At 35.0% G+C, this 25,781-nt stretch overlaps 3 protein-coding genes across 7 annotated transcripts in view; 2 read left to right on the top strand and 1 right to left on the bottom strand.

Moving 5' to 3' along the window:
* Window positions 1-5,175: 5,175 nt before the first annotated feature.
* LOC126765267 (uncharacterized) lies at window positions 5,176-6,632 on the top strand. Of its 2 annotated transcripts, XM_050482971.1 has the most exons (3): window positions 5,176-5,547; window positions 5,605-5,988; window positions 6,055-6,632. In XM_050482971.1, exons 1-3 carry the CDS (start codon window positions 5,314-5,316, stop codon window positions 6,586-6,588), a joined length of 1,152 nt encoding a protein of 383 aa, XP_050338928.1. In that variant the 5' UTR covers window positions 5,176-5,313; the 3' UTR covers window positions 6,589-6,632. The 2 variants fall into 2 exon arrangements, with proteins under 2 accessions (XP_050338928.1, XP_050338929.1); XM_050482972.1 differs by having other exon boundaries at window positions 5,176-5,988.
* A 9-nt stretch (window positions 6,633-6,641) lies between these two features.
* Window positions 6,642-16,990, bottom strand: LOC126765339 (uncharacterized). The gene is made up of 4 exons (XM_050483062.1): window positions 16,890-16,990; window positions 7,604-12,071; window positions 7,420-7,497; window positions 6,642-7,313 (listed from the first exon to the last, which is right to left on the bottom strand). The coding sequence occupies exons 2-4, from the start codon at window positions 7,618-7,620 to the stop codon at window positions 6,722-6,724; spliced, it is 687 nt and encodes a 228-aa protein (XP_050339019.1). The 5' UTR covers window positions 7,621-12,071; window positions 16,890-16,990; the 3' UTR covers window positions 6,642-6,721.
* Window positions 16,991-19,677: 2,687 nt separating this feature from the next.
* The window catches only part of LOC126765184 (uncharacterized), a 70,552-nt gene continuing 64,448 nt past the window's right edge, over window positions 19,678-25,781 (top strand). For 3 of the 4 annotated variants that reach the window (XR_007668293.1, XM_050482763.1, XM_050482762.1), the window contains exon 1: window positions 19,682-20,825. Coding sequence is in view for 3 of the 4 variants with exons in the window: in XM_050482763.1 (XP_050338720.1) it covers window positions 20,811-20,825 (15 nt within the window). In the remaining variant the exon portion in view is untranslated. Of the gene's footprint in view, window positions 20,826-25,781 lie in introns of all 4 variants that reach the window. The other variant, XM_050482764.1, reaches the window with a different exon arrangement.

Here is a 25,781-nt window from a genome sequence, read left to right as displayed (position 1 = left end):
ACTACATCTTAAACTATGTATTTTACGCACACACGCATATGCAATAAGACCCACCAACAGTGTATTTGCGAACCGCATGGAAGCACTTACGAAACAATAACAATACTCACTTGCTTTGTGTGTGTTGCACGGTTAGCACAAAAACACAAAATCGGTTCGAATAAATGTAGCAAATCGATGGAATTAAATCTGGAAAAAACACACAATGTTGAAACACTTTTTTTTACACACACCGCGCATTTTCAAGCGACAATCGAACCGCTTGGCATCACATATGAAACAACAACAATACTCACTTGCTTTGTGTTGTACGCAGAATGTTAATCACGTTGAAATCTGAGAAAAATACACACAATGTTGAAACATTTTTTTTGATACACTCAGTGCATTCGGAACACTTACGTTCTGTATGTCTTGTTAGCTTGACAGTCATCCATAGAAAGAACGAATGACAGGCAAAAACGATCAACATGCGATGTCAATGTTTTTTATTAATTGTAAACATCCGCCAGTTGTTTCGTTTTATGGTTTTTTTTTTGCAAAACGTGCAATGATACACACATTAAATTTCTTACGTGCACCCTCCAAACAGACCCCAATCACCCCTGAAAATTTCATTGAAATCGGGGAAGCCGTCTAGGAGGAGTATGCGAACAGGAAGTTTTGCCACTTAATTTTATATATATAGATAGATAGATATATGGTTTTAATTAATTTTCACGATTACTTTAAGTAAATATGACTTTATAATTAAATTAAATAAAATATTATAAAAAAAACTTAATTTTATTTAAAATAATTGAATTGAACAGTGTGTAACAAATTTAATAAGATATCGAGGTAACATATACGCTTGTTACTGCTAACAAATGGGTAACAAACACGCTGACATGTTTATATGTTAAACATGTCTGTTGTTATCCTTAACAGACTGTAAAGAGATTTGATAACTAATGTATGTCATTCTGTTAACACAAACACAACAAACCGGGTACGCAAAGGGTAACTTAGAACAAGACTGCCTGCCATATTTGCCATTGGTTAGAGCGAGAAAACCATTAAAAAACAAATAGTTTAACACATGGAAAATTAACAATAACATACCGCTTACACGTTTGCTAACAGATACCCAAGAAATTCCAAGTCAGGGTGATGGTACTATGTACCCTTTAAGGGTTTTACTATACTGACCTAGTATTATCACCCTGACTTGGAATTTCTCACCCCCCAGATTAGCTGTTGTACTGTGTAATATGCCTAATTTCCATATACCTAATATAATAATAGAGGATGGAGCCATGTGTAGAAGTTCACGCAAGTGAGGAAAGTTCTCTGATTGCCAATCACGTGGGAGTGGTCAGAAACGATTCTTTTACATATGGCTCAAACCGCTCACGACTTCCGGTCTTTGACCAAGTATCCTCTGGGTAGCCAGAAACATTCGTTTGAAAGCAAGCTAAAGTGACAAGGCGAAACATCCCCTCCACAGATTTGTGTGCTTGGTTTGGGACCCTCCACGTAAAAAACACGACCAATGAAAAGAAGAAAACAGCTTCGGATTAGAGATCCCCCTCTTGATGACGGCCCCTGCAAGCATGTTAAGGATTACGATTTAAGGACATGCACCTGGAATGTCCGGCCTCTTAATTGGCAAGGTGCCACTGCCCTGCTGGTTGATATCCTCGTTAGAGTGAAGACTAACATCACCACTGTCCAAGAAATATGATGGACGAGGCAAGGATTGAGGCGAGTAGGTCCTTGGGGCATTTACTACATTGGGAAAGAGACTCCGTCGCCGAAAACTGTCATTCACCCGGGTGGATTAACATGCCCCGACGGAAGAGAAGAACGATGTGACCAAGGATTCCTTCTATGAGCACTTGGAGCGCAGCTAGGGGAGCTGCCCACGCCACGATGTCAAAATCGTTCTTGGCGACTTTAACGCCAGGGTGGGCAAAGAAGGTATCTTTGGCTCTACGGTCGGAAAATTCAGTCTCCACGATGAAACATTCTCAAATGGGTTGAGGCTGATCGACTTTGCCGGGACCCGAAAAATGGTTATCTGTAGTACTAGATTCCAGCACAAGAATATACATCAAGCTACCTGGCTATCTCCGGATCGAAAAGCCACCAACCAGATCGAACATGTTGTGATAAACGGAAGTCACGTCTTCAGTGTTCTAGACGTGCGTACGCTCCGAGGTCCTAACATCGATTCGGACCACTATATTGTTGCAGCCAAGATTCGCACCCGCCTCTGTGCAGCAAAAAGCGCACATACACAAGCACAAGGAAGGTTCGGCGGCGGTTCGGTGCAGACAGAAAAAGAAAGAGGCCGAAATACGTGAGTATGAAGAGCTTGATAAGCTGGCTGACGGGAGTAATGCTCGAAAAATCTACGAAAAAAGGAGGCGGCTTTCAGAATGTTTCAAGGCCGGGGCAAACTCTTGTAGAACCCCTAGAGGTGATCTAGTCAGCGATGCCCAAAGGATACTTAAATTATGGAGAAAACACTTCTCCAGCCTGCTGAATGGCAGTGAACGCACAACGCCACGAGAAGGCGAACCCGATTCCCCAATCGATTACGATGGAGCAGACGTTCCATTGCCCGACCATGAAGAAGTTCGAATAACAATTACCCGCCTGAAGAAAAACAGAGCTGTTCAAACACAGCGGCGAAGAATATGGCCGGACGAAAGCATGCCCAATGCCTCCTCAACATCGCGTATAAGGTTCTATCGAGCGTATTGTGTGAAAGATTAAAGCCCACCGTCAGCAAACTGATTGGACTTTATCAGTGTGGCTTTAGACCTGGCAAATCAACAATCAACCAGATATTCATCATGCGCCAAATCTTGAAAATGACCCATGAAAGGAGAATCGACACACACCACCTCTTCGTCGATTTCAAAGCTGCTTTCGACAGAACGAAAAGGAGCTCTCGTGTAAGCTGGCGTTGAGCAACACCAAAAGCTCGGTCAGGATCGGGAAGGACCTCTCCGAGCCGTTCTTTCATCTGCTGCTGGATAAAATAATTCGAGCTGCAGAACTTAATCGAGCAGGTACAATCTTCTATAAGATTATACCCATGCTGCTTTATGGTGCAGAGGCATGGACGATGACAACATCTATTGAGTCGGCGTTACGAGTTTTCGAGAGAAAAGTTCTACGGAATGGTCATTTGCGCATTGGCAACAGCGAATATGCCATTCTATGGAACGATGGGCTGCACGATTTATATGAGAACATTGACATATTGCAGCGAACTAAGAGACAGCGGCTGCGCTGGCTAGGTCATGTCGTCCGTATGATTGAAAAAACTACAGCTCTGAAAGTATTCGACGCAGTACCCGCCAGGGGAAGCAGAGGAAAAAGAAGATCTCCACTCCGTCGGAGAAATTAGGTGGAGGAGAACCTGGCTGCATTTGGTGCCTCGAATTAACTCGGCTACGTTACTTTATTTCCATTCCATTAATAGAGTAAAATGAATGCAATCAGTCCAGATCTTCCCCTGACCACTATATACCCGGTAACGTGATTCCTTCCCAATATGTCGGTACGTGATGTTTTTTTCATATACATACATACATATATACATACATCTAATGTGATTTAATTAACAAGTCAGTGAACGTATTTCATAAAGAAAGTTCACGGTGCGGCTAGTTTCAAAACATTTCAATTTACGAAAGGGTACTGTTTTGGATGAGCGTGTTTCATCACCGGAAATTATTAACGTGTTTCAATAAAGTTCACATCAGTGGCACGAAACTAACAGAATTGAGCATCTTCAGTGTTAAATCAGAAAAAGAATGCCAATTTTAATTTTTAGAAATGAACTCTTACAGATTCGTATATTTACAAAGCGCAAACGACTTTGTATATAACTTATAAGTTTTTTCTACATATACATATATTTCATAGTGCAAAAAGTAACCAAATACTTAAACAAGCCGGTTTACAATTTTTTTTAAGAAACAGATATTTAATAATATTTAATTGTATATTTTAAATAATTAAACCTAATTAAGTTTGAAAAAATGTAAAAAAAAAAGTTTCGATAAATTTAAATAGTTGTACTACATATAATATATGTAGCTATTTTATATTTTTATATATTGTTTTTCTTTTAAATAGGGGTAATTTGTGGTTCAACCGTATTTTTTGTGAGCGACATTTTTCCGCAAAAATACGCCTTGAGAAGCGATTGCGTTCGAGGGCCGTTCCCGACCTAAATTTAAGAGTAGCGCCTTCATTTGACGATTCCAATTTAAAATTAGAATAAACAAATTTTATTGGGATTTGAAGATTTTGCTCCCCAAGTTTAATCTGTCTGAAATGCAAACAGTGCATCGAGGCAGCTTTTTCCAATTCTTGAAAGGGAAATTGGTGAAATTTTAGAGCCTCCTCCACTTTTTGAGAAGTATATAACCCTTAATTTTGATAAGGCCGCACAAACAGTTAGGGGTCTAACAGAAGGTACAGAGAGGAAGAAGAAATTGAGGGTAGAGATTACGGTTTTGAAAATATAGTTGGATGAATAAAAGCAGGAGAATGGAAGTTTAAAGGCCTAGTTAGTTCAAATGGCCGCAGAATTAGAAAGATGGAGGGAACATTTAGGAATAGCTAAATTAGGGAACAGTCAGACCCTCTTTCATTAGTTTGTAGTAAAGTTCCTCCTCAGTAAGGTGCTCGGAAGGTATTCGGAGTAATTTTATAAATAGTAATGGCCGTAGCCACGGTCGATATGACAATTTTTTTAAAACGATAGCTTCGGGTGTATCCGAAAGTACTTTGCAAAACTTTGTTACAGACTGGCCCCGTTTCCCAGGTTGCACCCAACGTTATATCATTAGAGATTAAGAGTAGGGGATTCTCTTTCGAACAAAAGTTTATGTCGGTTTCATGTGATGAAATTTCACTAAAATGTCATCTGCATTATGATAGGAAATTCGATAGGACAATAGGCGTTGAGAGTTATGGCGATGAAAATCGTAATTCGACAGTAATTGACATAAGATAGGAATAGGAGATATTATTTTTAACAAAATTAAAGATGTTAGGCACTTTTTGAGTAGTGAAAATTGTGACCCGAAAATAGTTGTAATTATATTAGAATGAGAATATATTTTTCTTTCTGCCCTAGTTTTAAGAATAAAATTGTGTGTATGGGGATGTTCGAGCAAGCAAATAACTGCGGCAATATTGCAACCCTGATGTTTTTTTGCAGATACTCAGCTGATACTTAATCAAATATTTTGCAAATATTTTGCGCGGCGTGCAGGTAGAAGTGGAATTTAATAAGTCTCAAAAATGAATTTTTTAATAAATTTAACAGTGGATAACATGGTGGAATGCGAGTGCAGTTTGCTTCTTAAATATAAAAAAGCAAGAAAACAAAGCTTTTTACGTAAAAAAAAGTGGCTTATGACCGAAATTTTAAAGAAGAGGGCGATAGTAAAATCGCAAAACTTCTTTAAAACAATTCAAATTTATCCTCCGGATATATATTTATCGCATTTTCGGATGTCTCGTGAAACATTTGCTGTAAGTTTTCTGATTTAAGTAATCGCCTAAATAAACACATACATAAATACTTCGTAGGAATTAAAGAGCGGCTTGGAACCTTTTTGGTTATCGTCACGCGGGGAATATTCAATGGATCAGGCTTTGCATATTACCTTGTGGAAGCTGAGTAATAGTAGAGTTACTTATCGTGAACTATCAGATAAGTTTGATGTTTCAAAAGGGACTGCCCACAAAATTTTTCTTAAAACGATTAATGCAATTTGCAAGTTAAAAAATGAAATATGTTGGCCATCAATTTCCCAGCAGCAAACAGTAATGGAGCGTTTCCAAGCGAGCCGGCCGAATGCATTTCCTTTCGTAGTTGGCTGTTTGGATGGGACACATTTTAAAATAAACACACCGAAGAAGGATGCAATTAGCTACTATGACCGAAAGGGGAACTATTCCATTATTATGCAGGTACGTACATATGGTGATGGTTAAGCTAGAACTATTTTAAAAACAGAAAACATTTGCAATGTTTAGGGCATATGCGACAGCACATTTCGTTTCTTGGATGTTTTCATCGGATACCCAGGGAGCTGCCATGACGCCAACGTATGGAAAAATAGTCCGATATACAAAGGAATTACGTCTGGAGAGATACAACTTGCAAAAGATGCTATAATTTTAGCTGACTCAGCTTATCCTCTTACGAAATATTTGATCGCGCCTTATAGAGATAATGGACATCTGTTGAGAGAGGAGAAACAATTTAATTATTATTTAAGTTCAACTCGAGTATTCATAGAACAAGCTTTTGGGATTTTGAGGGGAAAGTTCAAAATTTTAAATCATATTGATATTCAAAATATGGAAGATGTATCAAAAGTAGTATTAGCTTGTGTAATTCTGCATAATTTAATAATGCGGAACAATTTTAATGATCCTGAAGTCAATTATCTATTGGAAAATTTGGAAACACATAATGAAAACGATGCTGAAACGCCTGACAACATAAATGATACTAACGAAGGTATTATCAGAAGAAATAATTTAAAAATGTTGTTTGTTTCTTAAATTATATATTTTTTAATAAAAATGTTAGTAAATAAATACATGTACATGTGATATTTTATTTCATTCAGGTCACAACAGTAATAAAAAATTATAAAAAGAGATCAAGTTTACATTTTTCAAATTTTTTTTTTTTTTACTTTTCGGTTAACTTTTCTAAAGTTTCCCGCAACTTCATCATTACGTTTATTTTTTCTTTTTCAAAATTCAATTTTTCTTTTTCGAATTGTAGCACTTCTTCATGACGTGTTTGTTCTTTTAGAGCCTCATTCTTTAAAAATTCCAATGCTTCGTTGGCGGCAGTCTTTGGACGCTTTCGTCGTTCGTTTACGAGTTGACTTTCGGAAGAGTAGTCAGTATTATCGTCTCCACTCCCTTCACACACTTCAGCGCTATCCATTAAGGAGCCTTGAAGGTTTTTGGCTGGCGGTTGAATGGAATGCCGCCTACCGTACACATCGTCGAACTCTTCAAAAAACTCCCAGCTTGTTGCCTCTCTCCCAGTCTGCTCATTTCGCCTCTTTATACGTTTGTATGTCGCAAATAAATTCAAAAACTTTCTTTGCATTAGGTCCTTCGATTTTGGAACATCCGCATTAACCATACTCATTTTGTTGACCACTTTTGCCCATAAAACTGACTTTTTACGTTTCCCCGCAGAAAATTCGTGCTCCATTTCGAGCCGGCTTCTCACTAGGAGCTTGGTGAAATTGTGGCTTAGCTTCGGGCTGGAATTGATATTTAATATAAAAAATAGTATAATATTATTCATTAGTATACATAATTAATAATAATAATTAATTATTAACAAAAATAAAGAGCGATTTCGCTTACCTCATATCTTCCATGATGAATTTCGCTGATGTCGATTTGTCGAGTTGTTGCTTGGTGAAATTGCGACTTAGCTCCGGGCTGGAATTGATATTTAAAATAAAAAATAGTATAATATTATTCATTAGTATACATAATTAATAATAATAATTAATTATTAACAAAAATAAAGAGCGATTTCACTTACCTCATATTTTTCATCATGAATTTCGCTGATGCCGATTTTGTCACTTTTGCGCGCAAGAAATGTCAAAATTTGAGTTGCTCGAACGCTTGACATTTGCAAAAGTTGCCACATTTTTGCATCGAACGTGATGCTTTGCAATATTGCCGCAGTGATTGAGACTCGAACATCCCCTATTTCACACCTATAGGTTTTAAGCTTTCATTTTTTAATGGTTACAATAAGCGAACTTAAACTTACAATCGAAAGTGGGTAGTTAACTACTTTTTAAGAAAAAAGAAGCACTAAAATTAGAGAGTACTTCTTTTAAGTAAAATTTGAATTTGTGACTTCAATGTAGGCATTTGTACATATGTAAATATTTTATCTGTGATATTTTTATTTATTTTGTTACATGAATTATTATCCTTTTGTTTTTTCGTATGTATGCATATATTAATGAGTTATTATCGTTTCGTTGTTTTAAATTTTGTATGTAAATAAATCTTTTAATGGTGATATAGCACTATATATGTATATTGTTATTTTGTTCGATCTAGCCACAATGGAAAATGTTATAAAAAACGCCTATTTTTAGGCGCTCTCAAACTGGAATAAATTGAACATCCCTTTATCCCTGGCATATACATGTAAAATCTTTTGACATATGCAATAAAATCATGTTTGTATTATTACCTAAATATTTAATTATTATAAATTATATATTTATTTGCTGGGCATTAAAAGTTTTGATATTATGTAGAAAGACCAAGCCATCGCTCATATTCAAGTATGTAGTTATGTGTACATATAAACAAATTTGAAAGAACCATACGCATAATGTTCGTAAATTTGTCTACACACAACTTTGTATGTAAATATGGCCACTTATTGTTCACGTTTTATCAAAGAGTCAATGCAGAGATTGCATATTCCTGAGATAGAGATGCATATTCCTGAGTAGAGATGCATATTCCTGAGTCAATGTGTGGAAGGACTGACGCGACGACGAAGTCGACGGCTGGAGACCACACACTCTATTTGCCATCATTCTTAATAAGGCAATATAAATATTATTTGCTTTGTTTGAAGTGAATGCCAAATTCAAGGTCGCCCGCGTATGCAATTAGCTTAACGTTTTTTTGGTTGTTGAATTCTAGCACCCCATCATTCACGAGAGGGCCTAATACTGAACTTTGTGGTACTCCACTTGAAATAGGGAAGCTCTTGGTGCCTTCGTTGTTGTTGTAGATCAACCTTTATTCTCAAAATAACTCATAACGATATTTATGAGGTGCCAAGGAGGAGTATTTTATATAGAGCTTCAAATATGTTTGTCAATTTTGCAGAGTTTATTGTATTCTTTACAAGGTAATCAGAACACAATATTTTTTTGTACCACCTTTCCGTCTTTTGCCACTTTCTGCACATTTTGCAGTGTCGACAACTTCTTTCAGCGCATCGATAGTGAAACTCTGTTTTCTGAAGCCGTATTGTCTTTTTGATAATCCGCCGGCTTTCTGAGTTGCAAACTCCAAGCAGTTTCTTATTATGCTTTCGTACACTTTGCCCATTGTGTCGAACATGCACAGAGGTCGATACGATGAAGGTTCATCTGCTGGTTTTTCCAGTTTTGGGATTAAAATAAGGGGCGAGACTTTCCTGGGATCAGGGGACACCCTTCTTTTAACCATGCGTTAAAGAAAAGCGAAAAGAGTGGGCTGTGAAATTATGGCTACCTGTAGAGCTCTGTTTGATATGCCATCGATTCCTGGCGCTTTTTGAGCTATGGCCAATTGTTCTTCTACTGTAAACAGCGGGGGTGATTCATCGTTCAGCGCTAGAAATTCGCTTCTTCACAGATCTTTTCAGAACAGCTTCTTTTTCTGTTAGTGATAGCTGACTTTAGAAGCTGCTTATGACTTTTACAGGCTTCTTTGACACGGTTTTCATTTTTGCCACTGCGATTGGGTTGAAGGCGACGTCGGGCTGAGTGACAGAGTTTTCTTAGCGGGACAATTTCTTCATTCCACCAGTATATAGACCTTCGCTTATTGTGATATTACGTCCTTCACATTGTAGCGTCGCATGCTGCCACCAGTTTTTTTCACAATGCGGATATTAAGTGGACGCTGCCTTTGCCTGGTGCTTTTGCTGCACTCCATACTGGTTTCTGTTCTCGGGAGAACAAAACTTTTGCAATGATAGCCATATGGTCACTATTTGTAAACATTTCTGACACCTCCCGCTTAATCTGTCTGCTAAGATCTATTTTATTTCCTTTTTAATAAGTATTTTCCGTGCCACCATTAATTACTGTGAGGTTGATTTGGCTCAGGAATTCCAGAACTAGGTGCCCACGATGGTTTGAACTTCTATTACCCCAGGCAGTCGACCATTCGTTAAAGGTACCTGCTATTATTACCGGCGATTTGCATCTGTTTTCCAAAAATAATTCTATTTGCGTTCATGTAAAACTTTTATATTTTTGCTTCTCTGCAGCAAGATATGAATGTTTCTCCGTTGCTGGACCATATTGCTGCTTTGCCACTTTTATCTGTAATCCAAATACTTTCCGAACGTTGGGAATATTCATTATTCCCATTTTTCAATTCCATGTATTTAGGGTAAGTCGAGCTCAGAACTGAGTGTTCGCCTTTTCAGAGCATGCAACTCGGTGTATTAATCCATACTTTTGATACATGTCCCGCGCTTCCACAATGTGTGCAAAGAGAAGACCTGCAGATCGGACTGCAACATGTGGCCTAGATGGAAACATCTATAACAGCGGGGAACAGGAAAGTACTCCCGGAGGCGACAGATCGAGCACCCGGTGTTTCTTCTTGTTCTTCTTAATTGGCGTAGACACCGCTTACGCGATTACAGCCGAGTTAACAACAGCGCGCCAGTCGTTTCTTCTTTTCTCTACGTGGCGCCAATTGGATACTCCAAGCGAAGCTAGGTCCTTATCCACTTGGTCCTTCCAACGGAGTGGAGGTCTTCCTCTTCCTCTGCTTCCCCCGGCGAGTACTGCGTCGAATACTTTCAGAGCTGGAGTGTTTTCATCCATCCGGACAACATGACCTAGCCAGTATAACCGCTGTCTTCTAATTCGCTGAACTATTTTAATGTCGTCGTATATCTCGTACAGCTCATTGTTCCATCGAATGCGATATTCGCCGTGGCCAATGCGCAAAGGACCATAAATCTTTCGCAGAACTTTTCTCTCGAAAACTCGTAACGTCGACTCATCGGTTGCTGTCATCGTCCAAGCCTCTGCACCATATAGCAGGACGGGAATTATGAGCGACTTATAGAGTTTGCCTTTTGTTCGTCGAGAGAGGACTTTACTTTTCAATTGCCTACTCAGTCCGAAGTAGCACCTGTTGGCAAGAGCAATCCTGCGTTGGATTTCCAGGCTGACATTGTTCGTAGTGTTAATACTGGTTCCTAAATAGACGAAATTATCTACAACTTCAAAGTTGTGACGGTCAACAGTGACGTGAGAGCCAATTCGCGAGTGCGACGACTGTTTGTTTGATGACAGGAGATATTTCGTCTTGCCCTTGTTCACTGCCAGACCCATTTTCTGTGCTTCCTTGTCCAGCCTTGAGAAAGCAGAACTAACCGCGCGGGTGTTGAGGCCGATGATATCAATATCATCGGCATACGCCAACAGCTGTACACTCTTATTGAAGATGGTACCTTCTCTATTTAGTTCTGCAGCTCGAACTATTTTCTCCAGAAGCAGGTTGAAGAAATCGCACGATAGGGAGTCGCCTTGTCCTCAACCTCGTTTGGTATCGAACGGCTCGGAGAGATCCTTCCCGATACCGACGGAGCTTTTCGTGTTGCGCAACGTCAGTTTACACACCCGATGTTTAGTTCGCTCAAATTTAAAGGAAGCCATAGCGTCTTGAGAACGCAAGCATATAAGGGCTATTTAAGTGCTGCTTTTTGTTTTCTGCATATTTTTAACATTTGTTAGGCCTATGTTTTGAATCCCGCATTGTTTTAATGCGCCACAAATTGCACATTATAGTGACGTTGTTGTGTTTTTGGCATTATTACAGCCATCTCTCGAATCATCCCCTCTAGAACGCTCCCGAACGTTTAGGCACTCTTTTCTGCTTACTTTTTTAATTCTATTAGTTATTCTCCTTTGACGATTTTCCTTATGTACCTTTCGTTTGTGTCCAATTAGGGATGCCCACATACGACGCTCTGAACTTTCATCCGGCTGCTCGCCTGCTGGCTTAACTCCAGAACTGTCTTTCTGAACAATCTTAGTGACCTCACTATATAACGCTTGCGCTTTAACGTTCCCATTTTTAGATTTTTTGTTGATGGTAAGTATGCGCCTTCGTTAGATCAGTCGGCATTCTCTCAATTTTTTGTTGGTCCAGCAGCCATGGACCATTTTTATACCCTGAACAGGGTATATTAAGTTTGTCACGAAGTTTGTAACACCCAGAAGGAAGCGTCGGAGACCCTACAAAGTATATATATAAATGATTAGTATATTGAACTGAGTCGATTTAGCCATGTCCGTCTGTCTGTCTGTCTGTCCGTCCGTCCGTTCGTCCGTCTGTCTGTATATATGTATATGAACTAATCCCTCAGTTTTTAAGATATCGTTTTGAAATTTTGCAAACGTCATTTTCTCTTCTAAAAACTGCTCATTTGTCGGAACGGCCGATATCGGACAACTATAACAAATAGCTGTCATACAAACTGAACGATCGGAATCGAATGCTTGTATGGAAAACCTTCACATTTGACAATGTATCTTCACGAAATTTGGTAGAGATTATTTTCTAAAGCAACAATCTAATCTCCGAAGAAATTGTTCAGATCGGTTAACTAGAGCATATAGCTGCAAACAAACTGAACGATCGGAAAAAAGTTCTTGTATAGAAAACTTTTGCATTTGACAAGGTATATTCACGAAATTTGGAATAGATTATTTTCTAAAGCAACAATGAAATCTCCAAAGAATTTGTTCAGATCGGCTTACTATAGCATATAGCTGCCATACAAACTGAATGAAAAAAAGAAGTTCTTGTTTATAAAACTTTTGCATTTGACAAGATATATTCACGAAATTTGGTACAGATTCTTTTCTAAAGCAACAATCTAATCTCCGAAGAAATGGTTCAGATCGGTTAACTATAGCATATAGCTGCCATACAAACTGAATGATCGGAAAAAAGTTCTTGTCTTAAACTTTTACATTTGACAAGATGTATTCACGAAATTTGGGATAGATTATTTTCTAAGGCAACCATGTAATCTCCGAATAAATTGCTCAGATCGGTTAACTATAGCATATAGCTGCCATACAAACTGAACGATCGGAAAAAAGTTCTTGTATCGTAAACTTTTGCATTTGACAAGATATATTCACGAAATTTCGTATAGATTATTTTCTAAGGCAACAATGTAATCTCCGAAGAAAGCTGACCTACAAACCGAACTATCGGAATCAAGGGCTTGTATGGAAAACTTTCGCATTTGACGTGGTATCTTCACGAAATTTGACATGGATTACTGCTTAAGGTAATAATATAGTCTCCGCAAAAATTATTCAGATCGGATTACCATAGCATATAGCTTCCATATAAACTGAACACATATGTAGTTACTAAAAGAAATGCACCTGTGAAGGGTATATCAGCTTCGGTGCAGCCGACGTTAACGTTTTTTCTTGTTTTTTTTTTTTTGCAGGCGTTCTCAAAATTTTATTCTCTAGTTTACATCCCAAACTATTTTCAAAGCCAATACCTCTGCCAAAAAATAGTAGGGAACACCTGTCAATGGATATGTTCAGTCTTTTTCCTTAAAGCCTTAGTTGCCTTTTTCCTAGTTGGCAATGCCGTAATCAAAGGCAAACCAAAGAAGGAGGGGAAGCAGCTGATTGAACAAAACGGTACGGCAGAATAAAATTTGATTCGCTATTATGTGGGGAAAAATCTACTTAAAGTTTAATTTTTTGAATTTTTATTTTATGATTTAAAATAATTGTTTCTGAAAGTTTAGGAAACAGAAAAGGAGAAATCTAAGAAAAACTTGTAGTAGAATTTCTCGAGCACTGTCGTAAAATTGGCTGTCGCATGTCCCTTTAAGTCCACTTTCTCCACTTAAATTTAAGTTTCTTTCCGGAATATTTAGGTGCCGTCGGCGATAAGGAAGTAGAAAGGTTCCACCTAAACAGCCTACCGATTCCGATAATTTTTTGAAAGTGTAGCATACAATATTGATTATTACAATCCATATCAGAAAATATTTGAATATTTTAAAAGCCGGATAGCGGAATCGGGGTCGTGTGTTAAAGTGCCTATACACCACACACATGTGCGTTCGACCGGTATGGGTGCGATTGCGGTTTATTCGTGTATGGGTTTGTGCGCATAGCAATCCATGTTCGCGAAAATGTTTGATTTTTTACGATTAGTGTACACACATGCATGTCGTGTATGGCGCTGTGTGCACACAAAATCTCATTTCTCTCTTGTCGCCGAATAAGAAAGATCGGGGACGAACAATTTTCCGCTTGCCTGTGGCACATATTCACTGTGTGAAGAACGAACGCAAAATGGATTTGTATGTCGTGTATGGCGAAACAATTTCATACAGATCGAACGCACATGTGTGTCGTGTAAGGCCCCTTTTAAACATTCAATATTGATCGCGCGATCCACGACATTATATGTAAATTTAAGATATAACGGTAAAAGTATTGAAGATAATGAGAAATGGTGTAACTTTTATTATAATTATATATATATTTTGGCATATTCTAAGATCCAATGAATTCCTGCAAATTTTTAGTAACCATGGAAGCTTTTCTTCAGTTTTCTTTCGACATTTTGACAGTATTTCGGATAGCAGTCATCAATATGGTTCACGATCCAAATATCACAATAAATATTGTACGGCTGACACGCCCCTTAACAATAATTTTGGAAACTCTCTGGAATAAAATGGGAGCAAGAAGTATGCAGTGTTTACAGCAGGAATAATGGGATGCCCAACTCCTCTCTCACTGGAAGTGAGAGAACAATTGCTAAACGTCAAAACCACCTAAACTTTGACAGTTGACTGGATTGGGGAGGTTTTGACGTTTAGCAATTGGAAACGAGCGATGGCCAGATTGAAATCTTACCAAAAAAATATGTAAACGGAGGGATTTGTTGCATCGTTCAAGACCTCTTATAAAAAATGTAAAACAATGAAAATTAAATAAATTTGTGAAATTTAAAGGTATCTGATGAAACGTTTTGTAATTTGAAGCATCACAGTTTTATTTTCAATGGAAAATTATTAAAAACATGTAATGATTGAGAGCTAACAAGCTTAAATCCTATTATTGGGTATTGAAAGGACAAAAGTCAGTTGTTATAATATTTTTTAAAAAGATTTAAATAGTTTCTCCATATAATAAATAACCACTATTTAGTAATTTTTATTCGTACTAAGTGTTGGGTATTGGGTTGATAAATGCCCAAAAATTGTTATTTTGTTCAATCTGGCCATAATGGAAAATGTTATAAAAAACGCTAATTTTGACGCGCTCTCACACTGGAATAAGTTGGGCATCCCATTATTCCTGGTTTACAGACATGTTTATGTTTGTGTGAGTGCATATGTCAAAACTTTATTGGCGGGTATGCCACAACTCCGCAATCTTTAATAAAAATGACGACTGTTGCTTGGCAAAACGTAAAGACGTAAAGAAAAGAGAGTTGCACAACATTTAGATCGGCTTAGCATTGAAATTTTTTTATGTGAGCCTGAAAAACTCATACAAAAGCGTACATCCAACTTTTCTGCCAAAACAAATGTTTAACGCAAATCGGAGCAAAAGTTCTAATTAGCCTAAGATTGGCGTAGCAAAAATATTCGAATGTATTGAGTATTTGTAACCGTTACTATAACGTGTGACCGCTCAGTAAGGGATGAATTGGCAAGTAAAAGTGGCCATACACGACACATATGTTCGTTCGATCGGTATATGTGCGATTGCGATTTACTCGTGTATGGCCTTGTGCGCATACCAATCCATGTTCGCGAAAATGTTTGATTTTTTACGATCGGTGTGCACACATGTATGTCGTGTATGACGCTGTGTGCACATAAAATCTCATTTTTCGTGTCCCCGAATAGGAAATATGGCGGAGGAACAACTTTCCGCTTGCTTGTCGCACATATTCACTATTTGAAGAACGACCGCAAAAAGGATTTATAAGTCATGTCTGGCGAAACGATTTCATACAGATCGAACGCACATGTGTGTCATGTATAGCCACTTTAAGCGATCAAAATTATATGTGAATCTCGACAGGCAAAAATGTATTGCATACTAACTGTCAAATCTATTGCAATTGTCGTTGTCAAATCTGTATGTGGGTATTTATTTTCATAACATAATCATCTGCGAAAAACCGTCGATGAAAAAAAAAATTATATGGAAAATAACAAAAGAAGAAATATACTTTTTTCTACAAATGTATTTCTTGAAAAAAAAGATTTCATATTTACTGACTTAAGTATTTGTAGCATAAATTTTATATACCAATTAAAATAATAAATGATATAAGAGCAGTGATATTTTGATTTATGCTTGTATAAGTTAATTAAATCTAAGACTTCGCTCATTCGCCAATTCATTTTGTATAATTTTTCTGCAAATTAGCAATATTAAACTAAATATTAATATTATGGAAAAATGTATTAAATTTTTTATAATTTAACACATTTGTCTTATTACTCACTCTCCTAAATTTAATATTACGGAAATGAAACTGCTGTCGGTATATGTGCAAGTGGGATGTGTTGCCTTTTCGAAATTTTCATGGAAATGAAGACTGATCTGTCAAACTGCTGAAGTGACAGTTCATTGCTTGCAATATATAGCGTACAATTTAGTACGCATAATTGTACAGCTTAGTATGCCATATATTGTATTCCATAGGCAATATGGATCTCCACAGGCAAAACATACAGCAATACAGTTAGTATACAATAAATTTTTGCCTGTCGAGTCCCCGTATTACCGCAATTCTGTACTGGGATACAGTCGCATGTCTCTAAAATTGAGATTTGAAATTTGAGGCAATTTTTGTGACTTGAGACGAGAATTCTTTGCGTGACAGTCACAATATCGAACAGGTCTAATCGGCTGTTACATTTCGCTATTTAGAGATGTACAAAAACTTTAATGAAAATAAATATGTCGAAAACAAATATAAAATCGTCTATTACATACCCAAAAAGCATGATTGTTATTAAAAATGAAAATGTATGTTACCTTTGTTTCACAATATTTATGAAATTTATGTGAAATTGATTTAATCTTTACTTTTTTCGTGTTTGAGTTGCTTACAAAATATTAAAAACGGCAATTGATTAATATCTATGATTATCTCTATAAGTGACTTGTCAGTATATTCAAAATGGCAAAAAGGAGTACTTTTTAGTTTTTGACCTGCTAACTATCGATGACAAATTTGGGACAATATTTTATAACTAAAGACTAGAGACTATGTTGTGAATAGTAACTTATTAAAAATTGAAGAGTTGCATTCTAACAAATAATCGTTTCCTTAAAGTGGCCATAAACGACACACATGTGCGTTCCATCGGTATGTGTGCGATTGCGATTTACTCGTGTATGGGCTTGTGCGCATACTAATCGAAGTTCGCGAAAATGGCTATGTTCGTAAATGCATCATGATGCGCATCATGACGATTGCATAACAAACAGAACGTTCAGAAATGCCAATATTGCAGCACTGCAATAATCAAGCGTTCAAAAAGACAACACTTCTATCAGCTGTCACTCATAATTTCTATCAAAAAATTGTTTACTGCATTTAACTACGATGTCTAACGAAAAGTAAGTGCAAAACTGTTTTATTTTAATTTTTGTATTGAAATTTAGTTAAATTATCTTAATAGTAATTGTATAAATTATTATTTTAAAATTTTTAGTGAAAATCTCAGTAATGCGGAGCCACAGTTATTGCTGAGAGTACGGTAGAATATGGAGGACGAGTTGAAATCGGGTAGAAGGAAAAAAAATGTATTGTGGAAGAAAGTTGTGACCGAAGTTTAAAATGTAAATGAAAACAATAAAAATTAAAATGAAGTTCGTCAGAAAAAGTAATAAAAAAATTATTCAAATAAAGGAAGGTGAGGTAAAGTAAATTTTTTATGATGAAAACATAGTGGTAAAATAGTTTTTTCCATCGATTCCATTGATATTATCTGAATAAACGGTGGCATCTTGAATTCCTTCGATTTCATTGTTGGTTTCCATATCGGCATGTGCTATTGCATCGTTAAAATGTTCAGAATAACCTCTCTTATTTATGATAAAATTGTGTAAGATAGCACAAGCGAGTATTACATTAGATGTGGCTTTAATGCTCGAAGCTTCAATATAATTTAAAATTTTAAACTGTTTCTTAAAAATCCCGAAAGTTTGTTCTATAAATACTTTGTCTTTAAAAGACAAACATTTGTACCTACAAATTTTTTTTTTGACTCAATACCCTTCTTTTTCTTAAATTTAAAGAAAATCTATCATTTCTTTGTTCACAAATTTCGTCTAGTGTTAGATTCAGCAAAATTTCCATTTTAGTGTTATACGCGTTCAAAAATGCAAACAAATGTATCTGCAAATTGTCAAAAATTGTATAAGAAGTATCAAACGTCAAACTTGCAGTGTCGCTACTGTTGCTTATGCTGCAAGTCATGATGCATTTACGAACATAGCCAATGTTTGATTTTATACTATCGGTGTGCACACATGTATGTCATGTATGGCGCTGTGTGCACACAAAATCTTATTGTTCTCGTGTCCCCGAATAGGAAAGATCGCGGACGAAAAATTTTCCGCTGGCTTGTCAACATATTCACTATTTGAAGAACGAATGCAAAAAGGATTTGTATGTCGTGTATGGCGAAACGATTTCATACCGATCGAGCGCACATGTGTGTCGTGTACACTTTTATGTACATATTTTACAAAATAACAGAAAGAAATAAAGAAAACAAATAATATCCCCTCACAGGAAATAAATAACACTTTATTAGTTTTTCGCATGTAATTGATTTGTGTATTGGCAGCCTTGGACCAAAAATAAAAATAAAAAACAATACCCAGGCGTTTTCGGTATTTTCGTGTTGAACTTTTGAGTTGGCGGCCTTTAGCCGCGCTTTAAAAAAATAACCCTGGTCAGACTAACACCTGGACGTCTTCAATTCTTCTGCGGTGAACCACTTTTTGCGTTGGCGGCCTTCGCCCGCTCTTCAAAAAATAACCTTGGCCAATCCAACACCGGGATATATCGATTTATTCAATTGTTAAATAAATAGAGTTGAACAATAAGTTTAATATTGATATAAAACTATACAGTATATAATGTTGAAAAAATATGCACAAGCGAATTAGTGAAATCTTAGTTGACATAAAATATAAGTGTAAAATTATTAGCTTTTCTTGTTATTCCGTGAACAAAAAGAATTGAACAAAACTTAAATATTGAATAAAAATTATTTTTGCACTATTTAACAAATAACAAAAGTGTGGAAATGAATTAGTAAAGTGTTATGGGATATAAATGTAAAATTCATTATAAATCGGAGAAACACGCATTTTAAATAGTCGAATTTCTTAACTTTAAATACAATATCTCAAAAACCATAAGTCGGCGGCAGCGGCGGAAAACTATAAGGGAAAGCTATAACTATATTTATTCTTGATCTCGAGAACCTCCTCTATCTGCCCATACCTATTTTATTCCCGAAATCCTAGGACGGCATACTAGTTTTTCTTTTCCTAACTTGCATGTCACAAATTTGAGATAATATTTTGTGTCTAAAGACTAGAAACTGTATTGTTAAGAGCAATTAGTCACATATTGAGACTTTACCTCAAAATGTTACAAATAGTGACTAGAGACTGCTTACAGAAATTCAATATGACTAGAGACTGCTTACAGAAATTCCATTTAAGAATTAGATGGCATCACCATGTTTTTCCAAGGTAAGGAAACATGCATTGGAAAAATGCTTCCAACACAATTTTCATTTTCCAAAATCGTTTGGAAGGTGAATGCAAATGGCGGTTGTTATTGTGGTCGAAAATTTTAGTGAACGAATATTTTTATAAAACCGTGTGCGAATGCATTAATTAAACATTGATGGTAAAATTTACAGAAAGATTGTTATTGTATTGAGGATAAATATAATATATTGTGAGAAGATATGATTATGGTATAAACGACTTGTCGTTTACCAAAGTGATGCTCGTCCATTCATTCGTTAATACGTCGGTTCTGCCTGCATTTGTGTCTAAAATGTTGATACAAGTTTATGAGCATGTCAAATATCGGGCATAGCTCACAGAAAAACGACAGTGTACTGTCTTTATATAAACAATTATCCTACTAAAATGACAAATATTTAAAGATCAAGTGCTAGGTTTATGAATAAATAAAAAAGTAACAAGATTTGTAAGCAAACAAATTGTGGGAAAAATTATTAACGAGAACGCTTCATAGTGACACCCCATGAAAGGCGGCGCCATTGATAAATGGTGGTGTGGCAATTCCTTAATATCTGCTGGAAGACGTAAACCAACGTGGAGGAAGTCAAAAAATATATTCTAAAAAAGTTGCAGTCATATAAAAAAATATTATTTCTGTACATTTTACGCTTGGTGTAAATAGTAATACATTTTTGTATATACTTCGATATAGAAAATAATACAAATGAGCTATAAAAACTTTTGGATGAAATGTACATGCTTCTGTAATGCAATACGCTGCACCGTTTCCCTATATGGGATAATGTTTCATTTTGTTCAAAAACAAAGAAAATGACACGGCTTGTTTATAAATATAACGGTTAATTGGAGATGTAAATTAACACAAATGTTGAAAAATACAATAATTTACTGTTTCAATAGAAAGCCAAATGCCTAGAAAAAAATGTGAGTAACAGCCATGCTTTAAGAAAAGCGAACATTTTCTTATTCGTTGTAAAGTTTTGTTCAAAGCAGCTACAATTAATATTTGAAGTGATATACTCATAAGTGAAAGGATTCCGAATACATAAAGAAACAAGTTGTACACTTTACCCTTACCATAATAGATGTTATATTGCAATTATTACTCAATCTTAATTTTTAAACCTCCGCCTGGTGTAATTCTCGTGTAATGATATGCAACTTAAACAGGTGAGAATATATTTTTTAGAACTTGCTACGTTATATATAGTCTTGTATATATTAATGCTAATAACAATTACCATATGATTAATTTGAAACATATAGGTATCTAAAATACAAATGGCAGCACTTCCTTTTTGGCTTTTGCCTGTTTTGTGCGTTATCTGGTCTCTGCCTTTCTTTAAATTCGTTACATACGGTAACTTGAGTACATATATTTTCTCCCTTCTGTAGTCTATTTTACGAACTAAATCTGTCAAAGAACCTTAACTAAAATGGCGGACTTAGTAATAGTAAACGAAAACGCTTATTTTCCAGTGCTTCAACTTTCCAATGAAATAGAAATACTTATGCTGCCAAAGCCAATATTGTTTTCTATGTTAGTTTTTTTTACTTTTTTATTTTAAGTACTACTTATTTTTGTGATCTTAGAATTTCATTTCAAATGGTTTTCTTTTTAAATTTCTATACTGTTCATATGTACCAAAATGGAATCGTTGTGTGGAAGAATTGGAATATTGGAAATAAGAAAGTGGATACTAGAATGAGGAATCTAAAAAAGTTGAATGTCAAACTAGTATTTTCATGTCGTCTGCATTTACGAAAATCAGAGATGAAAATATTGCCATACAAATCAGACATAGTATTTGGTCGTAATAAAAACATGTTTTACCTTTCTATATAGATACATTTCTACAATCATTATCATTATTTTATTAAATGGGATTTTTTTCCTGCACACTAGGTAAAAAATTACAAGAAGATATTCCCAATATCATAATTTTAAAAAGATTCAAACAAATTTTATATATAAATAGAAAAAAAAAATACTTTCAAGTACAAAAACAGAATATGTTTGATTATCTTTTTACACGTTTACGCACATACAGCTAAAGATAGTGAACTTATTACGTAAAAATAAGAATGCTCAAATATAATATAGGGAAAGTTTTTTTTCCATTTGCATTCTAATTACTTTGGTAAACTTTTTAAATCTAATAACCTGTAGACTGGGGCGAAGAATGAAAAGAATTTTGTTGTAAATTTCATCATTCACAAAAATACATAAATATATTTGATCAATACAGTTTTTAAAATAGTGAAACGCAAAATTTATTTTGTTAATAAATGTGAAATATGTTTAACAACTTTGCGAGGTATATAATTTTGTAAATTACTTTAAAAATATACATATTCAAAATGTGTCTACATGATTTAGACTTTAGAAACAACAATCATTACATAATGTAGCTGGATAATTCGTGTATCTATGTATATACTTATGTACATATAGCCCTTGTCCAAATCGTCAGTTTGTATTTAGGTCTTACAGTTGAATATGATATACTTAAATTTCCTCCTCAAAAGGGTTGAACAACCGAAATGAAAGTGGTATATTTTTTATATGGTTCATAAAAATTTTGAATATTTTTCACCTACTTCAACTTTAACTTCGAAAGGTTTTAGCCTATTTTATAATGCCTTGTGCATCCCCCCCTAGGACCACGGGGGCTCCAGGCCAGCCTCCTGAAAATGGTGTAAAATCGTAGTTTTTCCATACAATTTTCACTAATTATTATAAAATGTATGTATTTTTACGCATAGAGTGACTCTATGTTTAGTAGTTTTATTATTTCAAAGAATTAAAGTGGAAATCCACTTTATTTAAATAATAAAAACACTGAAAATTAAAAATTGTATATGTATCCGTAATACCAAGATAACCCAACCAACCATTTATACCAGACGCTGAAAAGTGGGCAATATATTACGTCCATATAACGAAAATTTGGAATAAAAAATCGCGCGCAAATTGAATCAACACTATTCAAGCCCATAGGTACCGAAAATATGGACCATAATACATATGTTTACATTTTACCGACAATATCGGTCAATGAGTGAGATATATGGGCAAATCCTGCGTTACGAACGCTACATTCGTATGCGTTTTCGGATTGAAATATAACAATTTTTTGGTCTTCCAAAAGACATACCTTCAAGTTATACACAGTGTTTAGTGGGATTTGAGTGTACTTTCGAATGTCATCAAAATATTTTTTTTAACAGGTTTACGCTGCGAAAAATTTGATCTCAAAGTATTGTTACGCACGCTACAAAAAATGGAAGTAGCTGTGAAGGTTGAGGTATGTTTTCGTAATTTTTAGCAAATTTTGTATAATAAAGCACACCAAATGAAATACCTTAAAGAAAGATGAATATAAGAGATCTGTCTAAAATAACTTACTTGCAGTCAAAAAATTTTGTAGTTTTTTATCAATGGCCGTGAACCCAACGTTACGCACGCTAAATTTTTTCCAGTAGTATATAAATAAAAACAATTGTATTTATTTTAACAAAACAATTTATACTCTTTTTAATAAGATTATTTAATTCATATTTTATGTTTTTAAATTATTTTATTAATGTATATATGTTTATAAATAAATTTTATGTTTTGCTGAATCTGCCGTTAGTGCTATTTCGAGCTCATTTTCATTAAGAAATGAAAAATAATGGTTGCTTTTTATTCCGGGAATGCTCTTAACGTTAGCCCATCTCTCCGAAAGAAATGCAGTTGTATTTTTTATATATGTACTGCTTACATATAAAATAGAAATACCATTTATATTAATTTTTGCCAATTTAAAAAAATCATGGGCGTTATTAAGAACAATATTCTGAGCTTTCACCATTTGCCAAATTTTTCTCTTTATGACAGCTCCAAATCCGTCTACTGCACCCTTTCCGTGAGCAGTTGCAAAAAAATTCCACTCAAAGTTGGTCAAATCTAATTTTTCTTTAAAAAACGGTATAATACTCAAAATGAACTTGTTTTTAAATTGACTTGCACAGCCATCAGTAAATAAAAATAACTTCGAAATAGCATTTTGTTCTTTAAGTTTCTTTACAATTAACTGGAGAAAGCAATAAACATCATATTTATTGTGTGACAGTTGATCGCTCGTAATAGCAAATGATCTTGTGCAACCAGGCAACACAAGTAAAAATGGTAACTTGGGAGTAACTAAAATGTGCAGACTGAATTTCATTTTGATTGATTAGCCTATAGTTTTCCGCAAAATCGACTAACAGAACAGCTTCATCTTGTTTAATAGATATTTTTCGGTCTTGAAAGTATTTTTGTTGAGTCCTTTTAACGTAAGTATGCAGTTTAAAGGAAGGTAACTGAGATTCCAATTCATTAATCAAATCAGTTATTGGTCCTTTCGTATAACTAATGATGATGCGTTTATCAACGATTCTCCAATGCTTCCATTCAGTAAGCTCTTCGAGTTGATTAATGTAAATCAAAGACACGAAAGCGTCTGTAACGTCTTTAATGCACTTGTTGCATTCATTCCTCATACAAACTTCATTGGTTTCGTCACAACACACTTTTCTTAAAAAATTGCCGAAGTTAGATGGGAACATACGAAAAATGTCAAACATAGCTTCCAATAAAAATGAAAAATTAGCGTGGTATAGGGGAACACACATGTTATGGGGAAGCTTACTAGACAATTCCACGTGTTTTGGTCGGTTGTTATGAAATTTAGTACGTGAAATATTTGTTCCAGGAAACGTTGTTTTAAACAATTCATACGCTTCTCTAATTGTCATAACCATGTATCTTTTAGATATTGAAGGTTATTTGATTTTGATATAAGTGTGGACTTTCTTCCGGCAGTTTCCGTAGAGATGTCATCATTAGTGTAAAACTCATAAATCATATTAACATTTTCGTCAACCGTATTTTTTGTTTGAACTTCTTCTTCATCTTTCAAGTATTTTTCAGTAAGCATTCTAAGAATTTCCTTTTTTTTGTTAATGTCTTTTGGTAACGCTAATTCCACTTTTTTTAAGGCCTTGTAAAGGGTATTTTTGCACTTATATGCACCATCCAACGATATTATTGGTTGCTCTTGTTGTTTTTGTTCCTTTATTTTCTTTCTATAATTTTGCATACGGTTTCGGTGGTCAGCCTTTACTTTTTTTGATAATGAATCATCATTTTTAAGTTTTTCTTTATGATTTTTTCTATAAATTTTCATTCTTTTCGCATTTTTTAAACGTTCTATTTGTGTTAAGTTTTCACTGGATTGTATTTTTTTGCGATATTTTCGAATACGCTCTGCACCCGTTTTCATTTTTTCAACTGTTATTATTAAATATTATAATGTAAACAAACAATTTTCTGTGGTTCAAATATGCCGATAATCTAAAGTGACACTGAAAGGTAATTGCAAATGATTCAAACGAAACCAAAGGCGAGACAACGTGAAATTTACCGTTTAAAAAAATAAATGCTAATCGGTACGATTATAGTAGGCTAAGAATAGTAGGCGAAGAATAGATTTAAGAAGCGAAGTGATTAGAAAACAGTAAAAATTGCAAAGGTTTCTATTGTAATTTTTGTGAGAACTCAAATCGTTACGCACGCCACAGAAATGAATATGCTGCAATTTTTTAGTTTTTAATTGTAGAATGAAATTTTTTTTTTTATTAAAAGCAGGATATTTATTTAAATTAAAATTATAGATGATTTGTAAAAAAAAATTTTTTTCCTCTCACAATATAAAAAAACCTGATTTTCCGTTACGCACGCTACAACGCATTTACCTAACATTTCATACCAAATTTTAATGTTTCCAGAAAAGTAAACGAAATTTTTTTTTACAAATTTTAAGAAGAATTGAGTGAATAACAATATGGCTTTCGATTGGACCATCTATGTTAATACTAAGGCAATGATGAACACGTAAAAAATTTCACTTTTTTTGTATAACACCTGAAAAGACCTGAGGTAAGGTAGGATTTGGTAATAATTTTTGTATTAATCATCATCGAAATAATTTTTTTTTTATAAATTTATAAAATTGGATATATATTCTAATGCTCCATTAAAAAAAAAATTAGGTTGGTTTAAGTTCAAATATTTTTGGTTGGTAGACAGTTTCTGGG

This window comes from Bactrocera neohumeralis, unplaced genomic scaffold (assembly GCF_024586455.1).
Source record: "Bactrocera neohumeralis isolate Rockhampton unplaced genomic scaffold, APGP_CSIRO_Bneo_wtdbg2-racon-allhic-juicebox.fasta_v2 cluster10, whole genome shotgun sequence".
In the NCBI taxonomy this organism is placed as follows: Eukaryota; Metazoa; Arthropoda; class Insecta; order Diptera; family Tephritidae; genus Bactrocera; species Bactrocera neohumeralis.
Note: the sequence above shows the minus strand (reverse complement) of the source record. Positions and strands in the feature narration are given on the sequence as shown.

What these genes read in the sequence shown, in the direction of transcription:
- LOC126765267 (XM_050482971.1), top strand. Translation starts at nt 5,314, where the DNA reads ATGAATTTTTTAATAAATTTAACAGTGGATAACATGGTGGAATGCGAG. An exon ending in TGTCTCGTGAAACATTTGCT is followed by an intron (nt 5,548 to 5,604) that starts GTAAGTTTTCTG and finishes AATACTTCGTAG; the next exon opens with GAATTAAAGAGCGGCTTGGA. An exon ending in ACTATTCCATTATTATGCAG is followed by an intron (nt 5,989 to 6,054) that starts GTACGTACATAT and finishes TGCAATGTTTAG; the next exon opens with GGCATATGCGACAGCACATT.
- LOC126765339 (XM_050483062.1), bottom strand. An exon ending in TTCATCATGGAAGATATGAG is followed by an intron (nt 7,314 to 7,419) that starts GTAAGCGAAATC and finishes TATCAATTCCAG; the next exon opens with CCCGAAGCTAAGCCACAATT.